The sequence below is a fragment of the Psittacula echo genome, assembly GCF_963264785.1.
Source record: "Psittacula echo genome assembly, chromosome: 5".
Lineage (NCBI taxonomy): Eukaryota > Metazoa > Chordata > Aves > Psittaciformes > Psittacidae > Psittacula > Psittacula echo.
The window spans coordinates 44720273-44740152 of NC_137739.1; the positions used below are offsets into that span (position 1 = coordinate 44720273).

Here is a 19880-nt window from a genome sequence, read left to right on the forward strand (position 1 = left end):
ATACTGTGATACTGTGATACTGTGATACATTTTAAATATGGCATAGAAAATTTCTAATCTAAGACCTCTAACCTAGAGAGAAATTTCTATGCTACACATTTAAATGAGAAGGGGGAAGAAAATGTTTATGTAACAAAATCTAGCAAGACCAGGTCAAGAAATATGTTGGTCATGCAATGAGACAACTTGAAGCACTTATTAAAAAAGCCAGAATCCACACAGTTCTCAAACAGTTGCTGCACTAGCTTTAAAATCTGCAAGAAACAGGACATTTGGCAAAATGAAGGAATCAGACTGTAAATAAACATTAAAGTGAATATATTCAATCCTATTTTCTAACAAAACAATCACTGCCAAAAAGACAAGTTGATACTTCTCACTAAAACTGTGCTCAATCCATAAACACTTTAAAAGAATTCAGGAGCTTGTGTAGTAATTCAGAAAGCACAGTGCCATACTGAAGTACGCTTTAATCATACTTTGACTTTTTATCTCAATGCAAATAAATAGGTAAGAATCATTGATATGAAAAACCTCACCAACCTAACAGACTACTGAAGCCACAGATAAAAAGACCTACTATCAGTGGGACACCGAACTGGTATTTAATTCTAGGAGGTTGGGTTTTCGGTGTGGGGTTTTTTTTTGTGTGTGTTTTTTTTTGTGTTTTTTTTTTTTTTGTTTTTTTTTTTTTTTTTTTAAGAACATTATTTTCTGCTGAGCACTCAAAAAAAAAATCACAAATTCTCCTTTTGTGTCATCACTTAGTGTCTCAATAGATGTCAAAACTGTAGAATTGGAATACATCTCAACAGCAAGCAGCAGGAAATGAACCTTAAGAAATCTTAACTACGTACAGTAGGGTGAAAGGATAGGAACAGGGGCTTAGATTTTGCTAGTTTTTTCCACAAGAAATAAAGTACTTCACTTACCTATAAAAAGGGTGCGGGCCAAAATCATAAAGAACATGTTAACACCGCTAGCTTGTAATGGATGCAATCACACTATTACTATCTAAATTTTTGTTTATTTTTCAACAGATTGGTGTCTGCAAATCATGCTGTCTTATACTGCCGTTCCTCTGTAACCTTAACCATTACTCCTACTGTGTAAAGTGAAGCACAAATTTAAGGTGACAAAGCACCAGTTGGCTGATGTGAAGTATGCTACGAAAGCAGAAACCTCTGAAAGCTTCACAGCCATTATGAAATAACTGACCTATATGAAACTGCTACCATGGTTCACAAATTTATTGTCAGGTTCCAGCCTCTAGCTGTTCTCTGATTGTTCTAAATACTTGACAAACTGAAGCCTTTTCACTTTCCGTTGAAATTGCCTCATCTCCCTGTCAGAGCGCCATGGGGGACTCCATTACTTTTCTGACTTCTTTCCCCTACTGACAAGTCATTTAGCTGGCTTCTTGTTGTGAAGGCTGTCCATGTCAAATTAGCCAGGGCCCCTATTGTCCTTATTACCACTCGAAAAGCCATCATGAGTAATGCTACGGGGTCCCTCAGTTGTCATCATTTGTCAGAAAGAAAGGGAGTGTGGTTACATATAGCTGACAGGTAATTTCAGCGTCTACAATTACTCCAATTAGTCTTGTCATAAACAATTCGATAAATGCACACCAATACAAACAGATAAACACACCAAGGTTTCTTACTATTAATGTCATGTAATGGATAAATCAGTGATATAACGCTATCTTTTATTTATTTCTTTAAACTATCCTCAGCTGCAAGCTGGCAGTTGCTACCTGGTCAGCACAAATTGTACTATCTACTTTCATTAGCTCATCACCACAGAAGAATATGAAAGGCTGTGACAAAATTCATTTAGAGAGAGCACGAAAGAGCAGATTGCCTAAAGCAGGTGTTATAACAGAGATAAAACAAAGGTTTTCTTTTGTCAGTTCAGTGCTGCAATAAGCTTTAAAGGAGACTATTTTGTCTTTAAGAACAAACATAAAATATGAGAAAGACAGGAAGAGAAAGCAGTGAAATACATTCCCTCTGAAATTAAGAACTTGCTTCCCACCATATCCTGATTCAATCAGCAGGTGGGTTTTCTAACAGTATACATATTAGAGCCTCATTTTCAGAGGGGGTCACAATATTAACCAAATTTTTCCACACATTTTTTCTGTATTTTTTTAATACATCTTGCAATGGCATACAGCTCCTCAAAGATCTGATAATTATTCCACATAATCTACAACATAATCCCTGCTGTTCCTACATAACAATTATTTGAAAATGGATTCAGTAATTCCAGCTCAGTGGACAGTCTATAGTACCGTATTAAAGTCTTTTGGGGCATAAAATATTGATAATGTTGACTGCTCTTCTAAAATGTCAGGTAGACCTGTCATAAACACAACACTGAAAAAGGCAGCTTTAATAACATCCATATTAAGCGCTGAATTACGAATTGCTAAGCTTATCCTTGTGATCCACCTAAATAAACATTGAAATCTTGACACCTCTAGAGTCCACAGCACCTTGGCTGTTTGCTGACCGCAGGCTTATGTGATGGCTGGAAAACCGAACACAGACATGTTGTTGTAGGAAATTGCTTTTGGCAACTATTTGCTCAAACTCAAGATTTTTTTTTAAACCAACACTAAGAACCCACCAGAAAACAGGACAGGTCTCCCTAATGAGTAATCTATTTTAGCACAGTCTTGTCTAGGCATGACAGTTTACTGAGAGGCTTGAAAAACTCGTAATTACCAGTGTTACAGGGCAATTAATGTATATTACACTGCACTACTCATGGCAGCAACTGTCATTTTCTCAATAAAAATGAGTACTCTTCAGCTAAAGGTGACATTAATTGGGACTTTAATGACTATGCAGAGGAGCTGAAGCCAAATATGAACAAAACAGCGATTCAATGAGCGACTTCAGAAACGAGAAAATTGTACTAAAATGAGATTAATTGCTGTTTAGAAAAAGGAAAGAACCTAAAAAGCTATTAAATTGCAGGGTTTGGGTGCCCGGGTGATGGTTGTGATGTTAATCTTGCATTCTCACAGCAGGCAAATATTCACTAAATTCAGAGCCTTTTGACAGCAGGAAAAATCATGTATGCTTAACTTCAATCCATCAAAAATATATTTCAGCTTTTATCAGTGTTCTAAATACTTCTGCAATTTCAAAAATTACTGCTCCATTCCTTGGCTGTCATCATGCAAATGTGAACACTGTCAATATTGCTATGAAAAATTCACTGGCTTCAAAAGGCCTACTTCGGTGATAAAGAAAGAAAAACGTGAAGATTAGAATTGCAAAACACACACTACTAATATAACAGAAAGCAACAATAAGAATTTAATGTTTAAGTTGTGGAAACTGCTAAAATAGAAAATGATGGGGTATTGTTTTAGTGTGTGTGGGAAAAAAAATAATCAAAGAATTCCCCCACACTCATAAATTCTTTCAAAGCTTATAACTTTATAGATAATTACTCATTGCAAATAATTAGGACATAATTTTGCAGCTTGACTTCAGGTGATATAATTATTAAAACTGCTCTGTAGTTTCTAAAAGCCTTTATCCATGCTACTTAATTCTTTAAAGCAATTATATAATTGCTTTTCTTTATAGCCTTTTTAACTGTCATGATGACTGTATACATAAAACATTGCACTTAAACTCTGACATATAAGAGGGATAAACATAGCTCTGATTCACTTTGAAGTTGTATCTCCTGTAACTTTAGATTTTAAAACAGAAAATCAGTTTAGCCTTTCAGGTTAAAAACCGCATGAGTATTCACATGTCTTAAGAAGCAAATTCCCTCTTCCACCCAAACCTGCAACAGCTGTATCCTGAAAAAGACAAAAATAGAGCTCATAGTTTCGTAAGATTTCCTATACCGTAATCAATTCTGCTCATTCTGCATCTTTGTAATTAAACATCTACCTAATGTAAACATTAAAAATCTTCAGATGCATTAAAATATGCATCCCCAAGAGCTGCCTCCACCAAGCAATATAATAGAGATGATGACAATAGGGACAGTGTATCTTTATATTGCCAGGCTTCAAAGACACAGTTAGTAACATTTTATCTATTAGCACTTCTGATAGCTACATTCAGAAATTCCACTATATGTAATAATGTTTTAAGTAGAAAAATCATGAGCAAACAGTTTCAGTTAGGAACTTAAACCAATCAGTCATTGCGTGCTGACTTTGGTCCACAAACTATCGTAATATTCATTTACCCTACTTTGCATACATACTTTAATGATTAGTTAAGTCTGTTTATTACATAATTACTAAACTATCTGAAAAATGTATGACAATGTTACCACAGTAACCTTTAAGTTACACATATAATTCATGAAATTAATATTACTTCAAATTTAAAGTGTGATGATGTAATTTTATTGCATTAAACATCCAGCCTTTTGCAAAGGACACACAAAATTTTGTCAGTTGTTTCATAAGAAAATGTATCTCCAATGAAATAGTTATTTCAAAACTTTTAAAACAAAGTTTAGAATCTGCCTATGCAACACAAGATGATCAGATTGAATTTGTAATTTAAAGCTCTGACCATGAATAACACCCAATCCCAGAGTATGCACAAGCTTTCCTGTGAACTTTTCAACTATTAGACTCTTAGACATTTCTGAAGAACATTATGTACTTCTGCAGCCAAGCCTGCAAAAAATCTATCACAGAGGAGGGAAGGTTACATTAGGAGCCACTGACAAGAGAGGTGAAATGGCAGCCCAATGCACTTAGTGGCCAACTACACATTGTCTCTAGCAAAGCAATGATTTCATCTAGAGTATGATACAGAATTTGTCATTTTCCATACTATTTATTGTTCTACCCCAGACATTCTGCACAGAGGGCAGGGTAAGCAGAAGTGACGTGTGTCTTTGTTGTGGTTTTATTTTGAAAGTGAAGAAAAAAATGCATTTGTTTTTCATGTGAAAACTGTTTCTTGTTCCTTCCATATTCAAACAAAACACTGACAATAGCAGTGTTCTTAAAATTTGAATAAATGGGCCTTATATTTGGGACTTTCAGAAACACCACCTCAAAGCATGAACAGAAAGGTAACTATTGAAAAAAACCCTCAGTTTTCCTTCTTCTGAGATTAAGATGCATTAAATAGCCAGATTGCAGTATATACAGATCACAGGAGTCAGTTACATTGAATTTAAAGAGGCTGACTATGCTTTCACAACACACACATACTCATGCCAAATTTTGTAATAGGATTGATTTTAAATTCACGTTGACGATAGAAACAGGAATGCATATACTCAGTATCCTAACACCTTCCTTTTCTCCCCCTTTCTCCTCTTCTTTTACCAATTTTGTCTTTATTTAATTTTGATTACTTGTACAATATAATTTTAGACGTTCTAAGTTTGTATTTCAGAATGCTGACCTGTAAGCATTTTTGCAGTTTATTTAGGTGTTCCATTTTATTAACAGCATGAACTTTTCAGGATATAATTCATGTCCAGTTGAAGCTTTTCATAAAATCAGAAGACACTTTTTTCCTCTCAAAAAGTGGTATTTTTGCCCATTGTATGTATTTAGAAAAAGAAATTTAAGAATTGAAGCTCTAAATTGCATTAAGGGTATATACCTATCTAAAAGCTGCAAAAGTTCTAAAATGTCCAACAGAAAAATTACAGTGATCAGTCTACATAATAGAGCCAACATGTATTTTAAATTTTTAAAAACATTTTAAGTTTCTTCTTGACCTGAGAAACACATTAGTAGAACTGCTTGGTAAAAGTAGCAATAATAAACTCACAGAGTTGATAATATCAAGATGTTTGTGTCACAATGAGTTAAAAGATTCTATCAAAGCCCCAAAAGAACTGAGAAACCATATAAACATTAGTGTGCTAGGAAGGACAAAAAAGATATCACTCATCTTTTGCTGAGGTAACAATGAAAACCCTTTACTCTCTCTGAGACTATGCCTGATATGTTCTTATAGAGAATTTGATGAGGTCAATGTAATTTACATTGTCCTGTAACATCACATTTACTTACTGACCTGTAAAGCATCAGGACTGTGATTGTTAGCTATTTGAAATACTGCAAAATCTCACTCTGTCTTCAGACTTAAGAGTTAAACATTACCACGATTTAGATCAAACACACTTGAATAAAAATAAAAATCCCTAGAACCCTCTCAAATGACAGCATTAGTGTTTCACTATCAAAGTCAATAATACAATCTTCTAATACTACCATTATGGGGGCTGGGAAAAGAACAAAACCAGTACTTGTAATGTAGGATGGTAAACACAAAGACTTGTTACCTGCAGACCATATCTCTCAAAGGAAGAATATAATTACCTTCAAATTCTGACTATGGACTGTATGGTTTTGGTAGAACATTTTTCTTGCTACTCTTGCACTTTCTACGCTCAGCATAACCTCCAGGCTCATAAATTTATTAACCAACAGGCTGCAATTCAGTATCTAGTAGTTTGGATATGCAGATAAGAGTTGCTCCAAATTAACCAACAACTAGAAAATTAAACCTTAAGAAAGGTATGCAGTTCAATTATTTTTTGTGAACTGTTACTTGACTGGGCTTTTCATGCATCTGAACCACTAAATTTCTATGACTTCAATTAAAAAAGCCAGTATCCATACCTGTGTTCTACAGGTACAAATGCTTCTGAAAGGCTTCAGTCAGAAAGTGGGGCTGTCACTGCTAGATATTTGAGATCTGAGAGTTTTGTTTTAGACTTGCATGTCTTATAGAAGACTTTCACAACTCTTCTACAGCTTTCCATGGGAGTACCCAAGGGCTTTGAGCTTAGCCTTTCTACATCTTATTTAGAAACTCTAAGTGCAACCTCAGTGAATACATCTACCTTACTGATTCAGTGCATTGCAACAGGTCTCGCTAAATGCAGATCTGCCTTGCATTTATGGGTAGAATCTTGCATTATGAAATTGAGAACATCACAATTGTACTTGAAAAGCTGTTACTCTGCTTAAACATTCCCTTTAGGGATGTGGGTGTCAGATCCTCTAGCAGCTAAATTATTATGAGCCAGTGGTGTGCATTCAGAAACTGAAAGCGGTGGAAACTTCAATGCTGGTAAAGGCACAACAGGGAAATATGGACCTAGAATCATAATGAATCTCTCAAAGTTACACTTGGGTCCTCCCCCTTTCATGGTGCATAACTCAGTAACATATGGGGATGACAGGCAAGATCCACTTTCTCCCAGGTATGTCTCACAGATATTCAAATTAATGACAATACCTGCACCCAACAATTTATTCTATGTATCTCATAACTAGATAATTACCAACACCTCTAAACAGAGTTTTTCACTCGTTATCCTTCTCACCCTTCTTTCTTAATCATTATGGTCAACATGATCATTTCATCTATTAAGAACACCTATTGCCCTCACATCAGTCTCCATTTGGAGTCCTCTCTGGAGCTCCTCCTATCCCCCATGTTCAAATACAGCTAATTCAGTCTTCAGGGTATCTTTATTTCCTACTTTCTCATTTCATCTACACAGATGAGATTACCTTAAAAGTGCTCATTTCCTCCCTGTATTGCAGCAAAGTACCTTTCTATGAACTTGATCAGTGCAGTCTGCACTGCTCATTTCCATCCAAACCAATTTTGAAAAAAAATTGTGTGACTATTTAGGTATGTAATTTCTTTCTTTGTGCCTGGAAAGTGGAAGACCCATTACAGAGGAAGACCTATATGCTTTTCACAGTTCTATCATCTCTCTCCACTCTCTAGCAAGCTGTCAAATCCAACTCTGAATTGGCAAACCACCTTTATCCTTTATCCCCAATTGCCTCTCAAGGTTAGAAATAATTCTCAAAAAGCATGAACAAAAGCAATCTGTTATTTTCCTCTAAATCTCTCATCTGTCAAAACACGTGAAAAATTTAGCAGGCTGCTGATGTACTCAGATCAGTTAATATTATGCTGACCAATATTGTCTTATTGCCTCTTTGCACTGCACTGTAAACACGACTCTTGTATTATACTTGAACATTAAACTCCGTAGGAAAAGTATCTCTTGTTCTGTTCTATAGCAATTTCTAACACATTTTATTAGGACTTCTAGGGATAGTTTCAATACACATAGTGAACACCAAGATGATATGTAATAGAGCAGGGAAGTAGTTCATTCCAAAGCCACTTCATACAGTAACAGAACATCTCTGAACATGAAATATAAAAGCAAGGTTGAGATTTTACTCTTAATTCATATTGCTTAGAGGAAAGAACTTATTTTTTTAAAAAGCATATTCACATAACAAAAATGACTATATCATCAAATTGAAGAACAATGATAGAATGAAGAACAATAACAACTGTTCTAAATTTTGCCCTTCATTCTGGATAGCAACTAGTCTGCTTCAAAACCAGCAACAAAACCGTAACAAAACAAAAATCTCAAAATACAATCTCACAGATATCTTTTCAATGCATTTTTAATTCAAAGCAATTAGAGATTTGACAAGTCCTTCACATTTTGTAAGTATTTATGTCTCCTCTTGTGTAAGAGCAATTCTTTTTGTTATCATAAATAGGTATAAAATTTTGTTTAAATACTTCTCATTTTCTGTAACCTTTGATAACTAATAACACAATCACAGTGTTTAATTGTGTAGTATGTAAAACTAAATTAGAAGTTCTGAATTTCAAAAATCACTGTCAAACAACAGTAGGAAAAGGATTTTTTTAAAATCATGTTAAAAAGGCTTTTTTTCTTTTCATAATTATTTCTATTTCTTTTTCTGCAGACTTGCTGTTTAAGAAACTGGATTACCTACAACTAAGAATAATATCTGAAGGTGGAGTTTCTTTACCTCAAGAAAAGCATCAAAACCTCAGTTGAATTACCCCATCCATTAACTATAGGAAAAAAGAAAAGGTGCGAGATATAAAAACCATGAATATGTGAGGAGATATGTCAGGAGATACACATGGATAACATGTTTGTACCTCTATTTAATTCTAGTTGTTAAAAAATACTTGGAAACATTTATATAGAATGTCTGAAATTTAATCTTTGTATGATGCAAGTTTGGCTTAGTTAAAAAGATGGGGTATATGATGATGTGCAAAAGGTAGCAGGATTGCTGCCTGCATTTTTTTCCATGAAAATAGCAGACAGGACATCAATTTACCTTACAAAATGACTCATTAGTTGGGATGAAGTTCAGTTAAATTCTATGAAAACTTAGATAATGAATACTGGGCCATACTAAACTCAGCAGATAGAGATTTCCCTAGAATTGCAATATAAAGGAGGGAAAGCAGTAAAGTTGCCTCCTATTCTACTTTCTTATCAAACGTCTTTATTAACATTGATGAGTTCTTCTTCTTTTTTTTTTTTTTTTTTTTTACTAATTTTAGGACATGGAACAGAAATTGGGACTTTTAGCTCCCACTTAAGTTTTCTTTCAATTTTTCAGTTTGTCAGCAGATTTCATAGTCTTCTGGGATAAAGCAATTATGTGGCACTAATATTCAGGAATTATATATTGATACGTTAAAACAAATGCTATCTCCTTATTAAAAGCTGAACATTCAACTTGGCATTCATATGCAACGGAAAATGTCAGCAATTCAATACTAGTTTTAAATTATACAGCATATTATATTTTTTTCATTCTGATACAAACAACATATAATGAGATTTACATAGTAAAGTTTTGGCAACTATGGTTTGAAAGAAAGAAATATACAGCATGCATACAAGAAATATGAGAAGTGTTTATATATTGTCTACTACCCTAAGGTATATTTATGGCATTTGCTTTTCTGAAATGCTGTTTTAATAAAATATAGAACAGCATTTCTAGAAAAGAGTAGATTGAAATGGTATAAACATTTCAAAAAAAATAAGAATCTTTGTAATCCTCATGTGTGTGTTTCATGTAGAAACATTTACAGACATTATCAAGACATACATGCAGTAGGCACTTTATGTTCTGCTGATCTATTTCTAGGTTTCTAATCAGCATCAGATTAATTTATGCTCACATTTCCTGAATCCCAGGCACTTCTGAGTCACTCAAATTCATTGCAAAAAAACAGAAAAAGTTAATTTAACTATTTTGATATTTTAAATATCAAAAATAAAAATTTTGCATTTTTTTTTAAAAGGCAAGGATAACTGATCTACTGTGTTGAGTAACTCTAAAATAACTCTTTTTCCTATTTACCTTTTCTGATGTAACTGCTCATTCCCTAAGTCATGCAAAACAAAAAGGAAAAAGAAGGTCAGCATTTCTAGAAAATGTCTTAACCTGGTTAAAATAACCCTCTATGGCTTTGGTTCACAGAAGCTTTATTAGTTTTCTGAGCTCCATAGTGGGATAAACTATTTCATGCATGAAGGGATCAGCATTCCTTCTTCTAATCATTGCCATTGTACCCACTACAAAGCTTTCTGAACATCTCCTATGGCTAACACATGCTATCTTAATCAACCCTCAATTAATAACTTTATACTCGCATTTCAGTTCTGCCACTTCTATATACTGTCACTACTGTTTCTTGAGGATGATTCTGAAGCTTTAACTGAGTACACTGTGATTATAGTATTTTTCCACCACAAATACATTCTTACATTGAAAGTGTCCAGGCAGCAGTTTCCAGTGAATAAATGCAACAGCTTAATACGAGTTATTCTCTTATAGTGCCCTTGTCTGCTGTGACCATCCTGTAACCGTGTTTTGGCTACAGGATGTTACACTTTTTCCATGTGCTTTGACAAAGGATGTGGTAACTGCCACTGTTTACATAAAAAGTATCAGAAATCTCTGCTAGTATCAGCCAAAACTTCAGTACCTCAAAGCTATTTCTTTCTACTCTGGGTTTGCTAGTGCACTATATTACAGTCTTCTGAATGTAATACAAGTGGATTCAAAGAAGAAAGAAACTTAGAAGCCAACAGTTTTTGCTTAAAATTATTAATATTTGAATTCATTTGCTAACTCAACTTATCTGTCTCAGACAAAAATCACTTATACCTTTCTAGTCCATTTCCTGCCCACTCTGATGACGGTGGTGGTTAAATGCTAAGGGGAATGGTAAAGGAACACGGACTGACATCACACTGATTGTTCTCACCTGCAAAGGAAAATAAAAGCAGTATCACCTGAAGATTCTCACAGGATGAAAGGCCTGCTGAGAGAAATAACTAACTAAACTAGATTTAGCTTTTAAAAAGCTTCCCCTTATTCCTATTCAATCAGCTCTTAATCTTCCAGGAATATCTAATAGAATTTACATACTGTACAGCTGACAAACAGCAACATCCACTGTTTCCCAGAATACAGGTAGGTAGCACCAGAAATGTAAGTGGAGTCTGCTATGCATTCCGCCAGGATAAGTGTGTACATCAGAATTTGTCTCTTACAATTTGTAAATGCATAGCAGTTTTCCAATATATATAATTGGAAACTGACATAAAAAAAGGTTCGTTATATATATATAACATACCTTTATATAACATATAAAATATACATATATATATACGTATATTTATATATACACACATATATAAAACTGACATACAAAAGATTTGCTTTCCTTAACTACATTCTACGGACCACTTAGATACAGTCCAAGCAGAGATGAAAAACACAGGCTGAGGTTACAGACAACAGCATATTGCATCTGCAACAGTAAAGCATTCATGTGACAAGCTTTTATTTAATAAAGATACATGAAGACCAATTAAAAATTTTTAGCAAAAGGCAAGCTCTGTGGCCTATTGAGACCTGACTAGTGTGCTGCAAACTGTATAGGAAAGACAAAAAAGGTGTCCACCAGTATCTGGTAGCTAAGTTTGTGAAGAAAGCCTAAAAAGCCATAGAAAACATAACTAAGAATTGAAGATCTATGCATGTCATCAAATAAACAGTGGTACTCTTTTAATTATTCAAAGTGGACTTTGACAAAAAGTACAGTCTGTCTGGAAATGAACATATGAATGGCTCATACAAGTAACAGAACTTAGGCATGGAAAGGAAGGACTTCAAAAAGAAGATACTGCTTATACAGCCCCTAAAGTAATCACTCTGAAGAAAACATGGGTGAGTGGAAAAGCTGACAATCTAAGAGCAACAAAAAAGCTTGAAGAGAATTACTATATATCACCACAAAAGTTGTCATGGAAATAACCGGCTGCAAAACAAAAAAACCTAATTTTAAGTTGGTATGGTTGTGAACTGGAAAGAAATAGAATTTTGGGATTGTAATACAATTTCAGTAAGGTACAGCCTATGTTCAGAGATCAGTTGTTCATAAGAATAGGGATGGCGCAAGAGTTAATACTGTGGATGGCTTCTCCTTGACAAAATGGAAGCACTATGCAGGCAGCTTTCAGGAGAGATGTAGTAAAGAAAAGCTTTGAGCAAGTATGGCCTGCATACTTCCTAGATTGTTTAAAGGTACTATGTAAAGACACATTAAAAATTATTGAGAAAGAAAAGCCAAAATTAGCATAGGTGACTACAGATTTAAAGATTATTATTCTGACATTGGTAAATACAAACACATTAAGTAATTTTTGTCATCTGGTTTGCCTTAATCAAGAACTAAAATTCATTTATAACACTGCACACAAATGCCATGTTTATATCAATATCATATGCAGCTTGCATGAAAAAGTATACATTAAAATGAAGAACAGCAATTCATGTAATGGTCAAAGACAATCAATAGCAAAATCAAGTTCTGGTTGTCAAACATAATTTACTATGTATATTTCTTCTCTTCTCTGTTAAAACAGTGATTATTAGAACTAAAGTGATATGAGGATTTATGACTTCTTATTAAAAACCCTGACTTAAAGCAGTGTTCATTTAAGCTTAAGGTTAAAGAAAAGAAAATCATGTAGAGATCTCTGTGAGATGGCCTAGTGACTTTATATCCTCTTGTCAAACCTCAGCAGTTTTACTTGTAAAGATACATGCTGGAGAAGGTTGGAGGTTAAAGTTGATAGGACGGCCAACAGGAAAGTCAACCAACTTCTTTCAAAAGATACAACCTTTAACATATTATGATCTGTTGGCAGTTACTAACTTTAATCATTACTGCTAACTTTGTAGGTCTACAGTTGTGTACTCTTCTGTGAGCTGATCCCCAAACTTCAGACCAACAAGATTTATAAAACCACCCTCTTACTACTTTTCTTTCATTATTCCTTCATAGTCTTACTGTTTAAGCTCTTAAATTATTTTTTATGTTATATTGGTGCTTAGTACTTATTAGTTTTCAGAAGAACATTGACAGGTAAATAGTTTTTTTCCTCTCATTTCTACAGCCTAATTTTCTATCTCACCCTGAATATTGAATAAACGATTTCCTTATCCAGGAAATCTGACAGTAAATGTAATAGCAGCACAGTCTACTGGACTAAAGCTCTTCAGATTTCCCTTCCACTTATTTCAACATTGAGTTCCCTGTGACTTGAAAAAAAAAAAAAAAAAAAAAAAAAAAGCTGATAAAAATAATGATAAATAAAAATCACACAAACACTGAATAACTGAGGTAAAAATGGACCTCTAGATATTGTCTAGTCCTGCTCAAAGTAGGGTGAACTGAAGATGAACTCTCAAAGCTTTGAATATCTCCAACGATGAAGACTTCACACTCTCTCCAGACAGCCTGCTCCAGGGTTTGACAAGAACAAGAAAGTAAGACAGATTTTTCATACATTTCAATAAATTTTCCTGTACTTCAATTTGTGTCCACTGCCTCTTGTCCTCTCACTGGGCATCACTGAGAAGAGACAGGCTTGATATTACTTACTCCCTCCCAGCAGGTATGTATATTGGTAAGCTCCCACCTGATCCTCCTCTTCTCCCCACTGAACAGTTGGAGCTCTCTCAGCCTCTTCTCATGTGAAAGATACTCCAATCCCTTCATTGTGTTTGTGGCCCTTCACTGGATTTGCTGCAAGTTACTGTCTCAGTACAATTGTAGATCTTATGCTGTATCTGATCACTTAACCTAAAGTAACAAGTCATTACACAGGTCAAAATTAGTACTGATGGCTGCTTTATTCTTACTTGCATGGAGGACAGCACAAGTTTTTGCACTGACTTCAAACAGAACTAGACCTCTGCTACATAGACTGATTCTATGTAATAAATAATAATGCATATTTACTGTATACACCCATAATGGCCATACAATATAAAATCCAATGATTTTTTTTTTTGTTTTCAGTTATATGCCTTTGATAGCATCTAGACAATAAACAACTTTTCTCACACTACGTCCAAAAAATTTAACTTATAGGTGTACAGAAGCCAGTCTACAGTTACCCAATACTGCAATTATAAAGTTTTGCTTTTTAAAGTTAGTTTTAAAGTTAGTAACTACTTTAGAAACTGTACACATAATATTGCTGCTCCACAAGAACAACATAGTAATCTATTATACTTAACTTCAGTATTTTATACAAAGGTAAATACACATCCATGTCATATTTATTTTCTTTTTAAATATCAGACTTCTAAGTTTCTCCTGCTCCTCCACTCCTCTGAAACCCCAGAGATGAACACTTGGCAAAGATTCTGCATTTCACATCTCATACCATTTAGCTGTTGCTACAATTTTAATTATGCAAAACTCAATGGGCTCTAATAAAACCTGACTAGGTAATTAATACTCTAAAACATACAGTGGGAGCTACTGAAAGGAATGTTCTACACAAATTCCCTCATGTCATAGAAAAGACTCATGCAGCAAAGTGTATTTCTCCATAGGTAATACAATATCCCATGATGCTAAACAGCCTTTTTTTTTTTTGGTTTTCATCCTATCTGCAATTAAATAATTTTAATATATTTCATTGTTAAAAAGTCATTTTTTCTACTTGTGTCAGTTCAGACACATTCACTCATGTGTATAATAGCAAAACCAGGGAGAGAGTATTATAGTAGAGATATAAGAAATATTTTTATCAACAGCAAAGCACTATTTTAAAGTATTTTACTGATATACCCAAAAAAGACTATGATAACATTATACTATTATGTTTAAATTTCACATTTGAGTTATGTCTATGTAATTCAGACATACATCCGTACACTCATATACACACATATATATATATTCTGAGATAAGATCTACCATTATGATGCAGATGTTTCCCTGAGACTTACACATGCAGGGGAATCTTCCACCATGCCAGTTCCATAGACCCAGCCTCATCTTGTGGTATGTTCAAGCCAGGGAGAGGGCAGATGCTGAGCAGACTAAAGGTCTTACTGCTATTACATCCTATTGGTCTTGTGGCAATTAAATAATAATAAAGAAAATAATCTACAAGCAAGGGTATAAATTTTCAGAGGTCCACATGAGGATTTTACAGAGAAAGGCTAAAAAAGCACAAGACACAAAAGATAGTATGGTATGCTTTTACAACTGGGAAAGTCTTTTCCGTAACAGTGAAAAAACAGACTGTTCTTTCTGAACTTGTTCCCCTGGACATTTTGCAGAGAAGCATGATTTGAGTGGTTCTTTGACATGATTTGTATTTGTCTTAGAATCCTATCCTTTATCTCCTTAACACAAGCCAAAAAACATCTGGAACTTTATGTTGTTTTCATAATGTTTTATGCCAAAGCACAGACAGTACTCCTGGATTCTTTTTCTCTTCCTTGACATACCATAAATGGTGATAAGAAAAATCAAAGTTAAGAGAAGATCTGTGCTTAGGTTTACACTTCTTCTGCAAGAATAGAGATTATTTTATAACAGAGTGTAGTCACATATCTGCATCTGTAGCCTCTTTTATCTTGAGTTTTAAGAAAACACCCTATCAGTTTTAAGTCTGACCTTGTAAAATTTTGATGAAGCATCAGGCTTTTACAGTTAGTGAATTTTAAATATGGAAGCAACAAGTAATTTGCTTGGTAGTACAAAAGAGATCAATGATGGAACAGAGATTCAAAGCTAAATTTATAGCCATTACAGCTTACCCTGTCCATTGTCCAGAGACAAATGCATGAGAATCAGTCACTAAGAATCATAACGCATAACAGTGTAAATGAATACCATTATTCTATTGTGGTTGTCTATTTGCATCGTGAAATCCTCAGCTTGTACTGAGGCTAGACATGCTAACTATTGGTTGCAGTTTGGGTAGTTCTGAGCCCTCAAGTTCCAGGAAGCCCAGCAACAAAGAAAATAGTGAGGCTTTTTTATGTAGAACAGTGTAACATGTTTGTAAATTTTAGCTATTAAGATTAGCTATCTTTCTCACATGGTCATTGCCCAGTGCATGATACAGAGGCTGTGCTATTCATTTGCGCTGAAGTTCAAGGCATGTGTGCAAGCAGAACAAACCCTTATTTTTCTTGAGAGAAATCACCAAATCCACTAACAGGGATAATTTTCTATTTCTATGATCAGTCAGTGACAAAGTGAACACCGATATGAATTAATAATGCAAACATAATTTACTAGAGGATAAAGCAAAGACTCTAAATATTTAAGTCATATGTTCATTGTGAACATGTTTTATAATGTACTTGGGCCAGCAACTACAACTACAAATCTGATAGAGTTTTAGCATTTGTGGAAAATGCACTTTGGTGAATTTGATTTATCTGTAAAAAATCCTCGCTACACAAAGACAACTTGGATGTAGATTCATCTGGTACTCGCTATGACAAACCAATTGGTCAATGCAATTCCTGTGTGTGCACCAGGATGAGAGAAAACAGCTTACAAAAACTTCCTCACAAAACCATGAGGCTAAGCAAGGGAGCAAAACCACTGTATAAAGACAGCAGTCAATGTTGTTTATAAACCACTGCTTGTCACATGCAAGTTAAATTGTTCCTAATTTGCCAGAAGTCATATAACTCAATAGTGCAGAACAAGTGTCTAAGTAAACTTTTCAACACACCACACAATCAAAAACATTACTAGAAAATGCAATTTCTGACTTCATGAGAAAAAAAGCAGAAATTGGAAACATACTGTGAAATGTATTTTCACAATAAGTAAGATGATGAGTAGGAGCTTACTGACCCTACCAAACAGGCAAATGAACATCTGCCAATATGACAGTTATATTGTTCTGTGGTGATGTAACAAAAATTTACATTAAGAAGGTAAATGTTCATCTTATTAAAAAACCAACCAAACAAAAGACCCCCCAAAAACCAAAGCAACAACAATTTATTGTTAAAAGCATAAGAAACTAAAAAACCCCAAGATAAAATCACTCAGCTAAGAAAACCTAAAATATGCTCTAATAGGCTATCCATATATGTGTATTAAAAGCTAAAAGACACACACACTAAAAGCTAAAGCTCATACACAAAATAAAGCTATCACTGCTCTGTGGACTGCAGAACATTTTTACAGCTATTCTTCCTCATCCTTGGAAACGTACATTACTCTTAATACAGTAAAATCCTGAAATTTTATAACATTTTGAATTTCTTTGAAATGAAAAGTCCATTTTATTGTTTTTTAATTAAATCTATTTCCCCGAAAGGTCTTTAAAGGCTCTACAAACTACCTTGCATTTTATTACCGCTGACAGTTATCTAAACCACGCTTGAATGCCCTCTTTATCCTTTAGTGAACAATTGAAAGATCATATGCTAAAAAGACTTGCACTTTCTCTTTCCCTAGCCCTATAATTAAGGCATTTTAATACATTTCTTCATAGTCATTAAGAGAGCACAATGTTAAAAATTAATGAAATGAGACAATTTTGAGTTTAACAACCATAAATACATACAACATAAATTTGTCTCAATTGTAGATATGAAAAAGCCTTCTTGAAATCACATGATGAGATTACTGAATTGTCAAGATTCTCCTTTTGCTGTCTAAGGGTATTTAAATGATGTACGGTAGCCTGACAATACTACAGTGCTGTTACATACCTTGCAAGAGAGGTAAACATTTCTTTCAAACATTCAAATTCCATTGGTTTTAGTGTGCTTTTGTTTACCTTATATGCATGCCTATAAAAAGCAGTATTGCTGGATGATGCTGAAATGGGGTAGGAAAGAGAAGAGAGGAAGCAAACCAAGGACATATGAAGGGAAAAATGATCAGTCAGTTGTAAAAAATCTAACACATAATGTAAAATAACACTGCAATAACACCTACTTACAGCAGTACTTTAATAATGCTTAAAATGGAATAAATGAGATTTTCTTAATTTGGACTTTTTTTCTTAAGAAAGAGAACTTACTATATTAATGTATCACACATTTTTGCAACAGACATGTTAATAAGTGTGGAGTTTTTTACACCATGAAAGGAATTCACTGTTTCTTAGCATGTCCTCATCACTTCCAGATACCCCAATCAAATATAGGGCACATCTCTACTGCAACCACATTATTAGTGAGTATTTACAAAAGGTATTATTAATGAGCAAATTATACAGCATATCTCTTTAAAACTAAGTTAAGTTTTTCAAGGTATAAGTGCTTTATGCTTTCACAACTAAATGTTGAAAAGACACAGTATAGCCTAAAGTGAGATTACAGATTTATTTTTTTCCTTAAGATAGACAAAAAAATAAGTTACTCTGAAAGATTTTTTAGGGTTGTCAGACTGTTATATTATAAACAACCTTATTAGTCCTTTATAATTACAATAGGTACGTCTGGACAAGATCAAGCAGACATGACAAATGCCTCTGACTTCTTTTTAAATGGAACCTGGAAGGTCATCACTGAACAAACAAAATGCTATACAACCATGGCCATAAATTGTGAGAGCTAACGAAAAGGTAAGGTTTTCTGATATTAAAAATTAAAATTATTCTGTTCAGGCTAATTTCTGTGTTTGTTTTTGTTTTTTTTCATTTTCTGTATAAAATGAAGAAATAAAAGGATGAAATAGTTTTAAAAAGATAAGTAGCTAAAGAAATCCTTGCAAACTTCATTATTATACTTCTTTCAAGCTGAACCTGTATTTTAGTGCAATGACTTTAGAGTAGTTGCTTTATTTTACAAATATGTTCTTAGAGGTAGCTCCCTAATGAGGATTTACCCATGTTTGTTATAATTTTTTTTCAGCATTATGATAAAACTGTGGACAGTTTAAAAAAATCCATAAACCATCTTGAATCTACGGGATTTGCTTGCTGTTATTCTCAAATCAAAGCAGTAAAAGCATAACACACTACTGTGCATTTTTCCTAACATTTTTATTTTGTGTTAGGATCATTTAACAGTACTGGTAGTTTTAGATTAAATTTAATTCATATGGAGATAAACAGTAACTTAAGTGACTGGAACTGGAAACCAACTGATGGATCTCATGTTTAATTCTCCTATTTCAGTTTGGAGAGGAATGTAAGGATTGAATTAGAAAGCTGTAATCTCTTGATAAGAATTAGTGGTATAAAACAAAATAAAATGAAACCTTCAGTTATTTTCCTTACAGTTAGGCTGAATGAAATTGTAAATCAACAAAAGATTTGGATAGCACTCAAATCAACAGCTTTACCTAATAAAAGTTCTAACAGAGCACTGAGCATACTATTTGAAACAAATATGAAATAAATATGAAATATGAATGACTTTAAAAAGAACCATATGAGAAACAAAACAGTAAAATCACTAAAATTCAAGAAGAGGAAATTTGAACTGAAATGTATGATGGGCAATTAAGTACCTATTTTGACAATTCTAAGTGGTCAAGTTTTTAAAGTATGACACAGAAATCTTAACCTATCTATATATGAGTGATAAATGAGGCATTTTGTGTCATTACATTCCCATAAATCACTTTCTTTAACTGCTGATGGCTTTTATCAGGTCTAACCTTTTCAAGCTTCTATCAGAGTGCTAACATTTTCAACTTTGACACATATGCAGTTTACAA

General features: G+C 33.9%; 1 protein-coding gene across 4 annotated transcripts in view; it reads right to left on the reverse strand.

Moving 5' to 3' along the window:
- The window catches only part of CDIN1 (CDAN1 interacting nuclease 1), a 126466-nt gene that overhangs the window by 32721 nt on the left and 73865 nt on the right, over positions 1-19880 (reverse strand). Inside the window, exons 11-12 of one of the 4 annotated variants that reach the window (XM_080617472.1) lie at positions 17989-18029; positions 3753-3835 (exon numbers count right to left, since the gene is read on the reverse strand). The exons of the other annotated variants lie outside the window; for them this stretch is intronic. Coding sequence (XP_080473598.1) covers positions 18002-18029 — 28 coding nt within the window. The 3' untranslated portion in view covers positions 3753-3835; positions 17989-18001. Of the gene's footprint in view, positions 1-3752; positions 3836-17988; positions 18030-19880 lie in introns of those variants that run through there. 4 annotated transcript variants of the gene reach the window in all.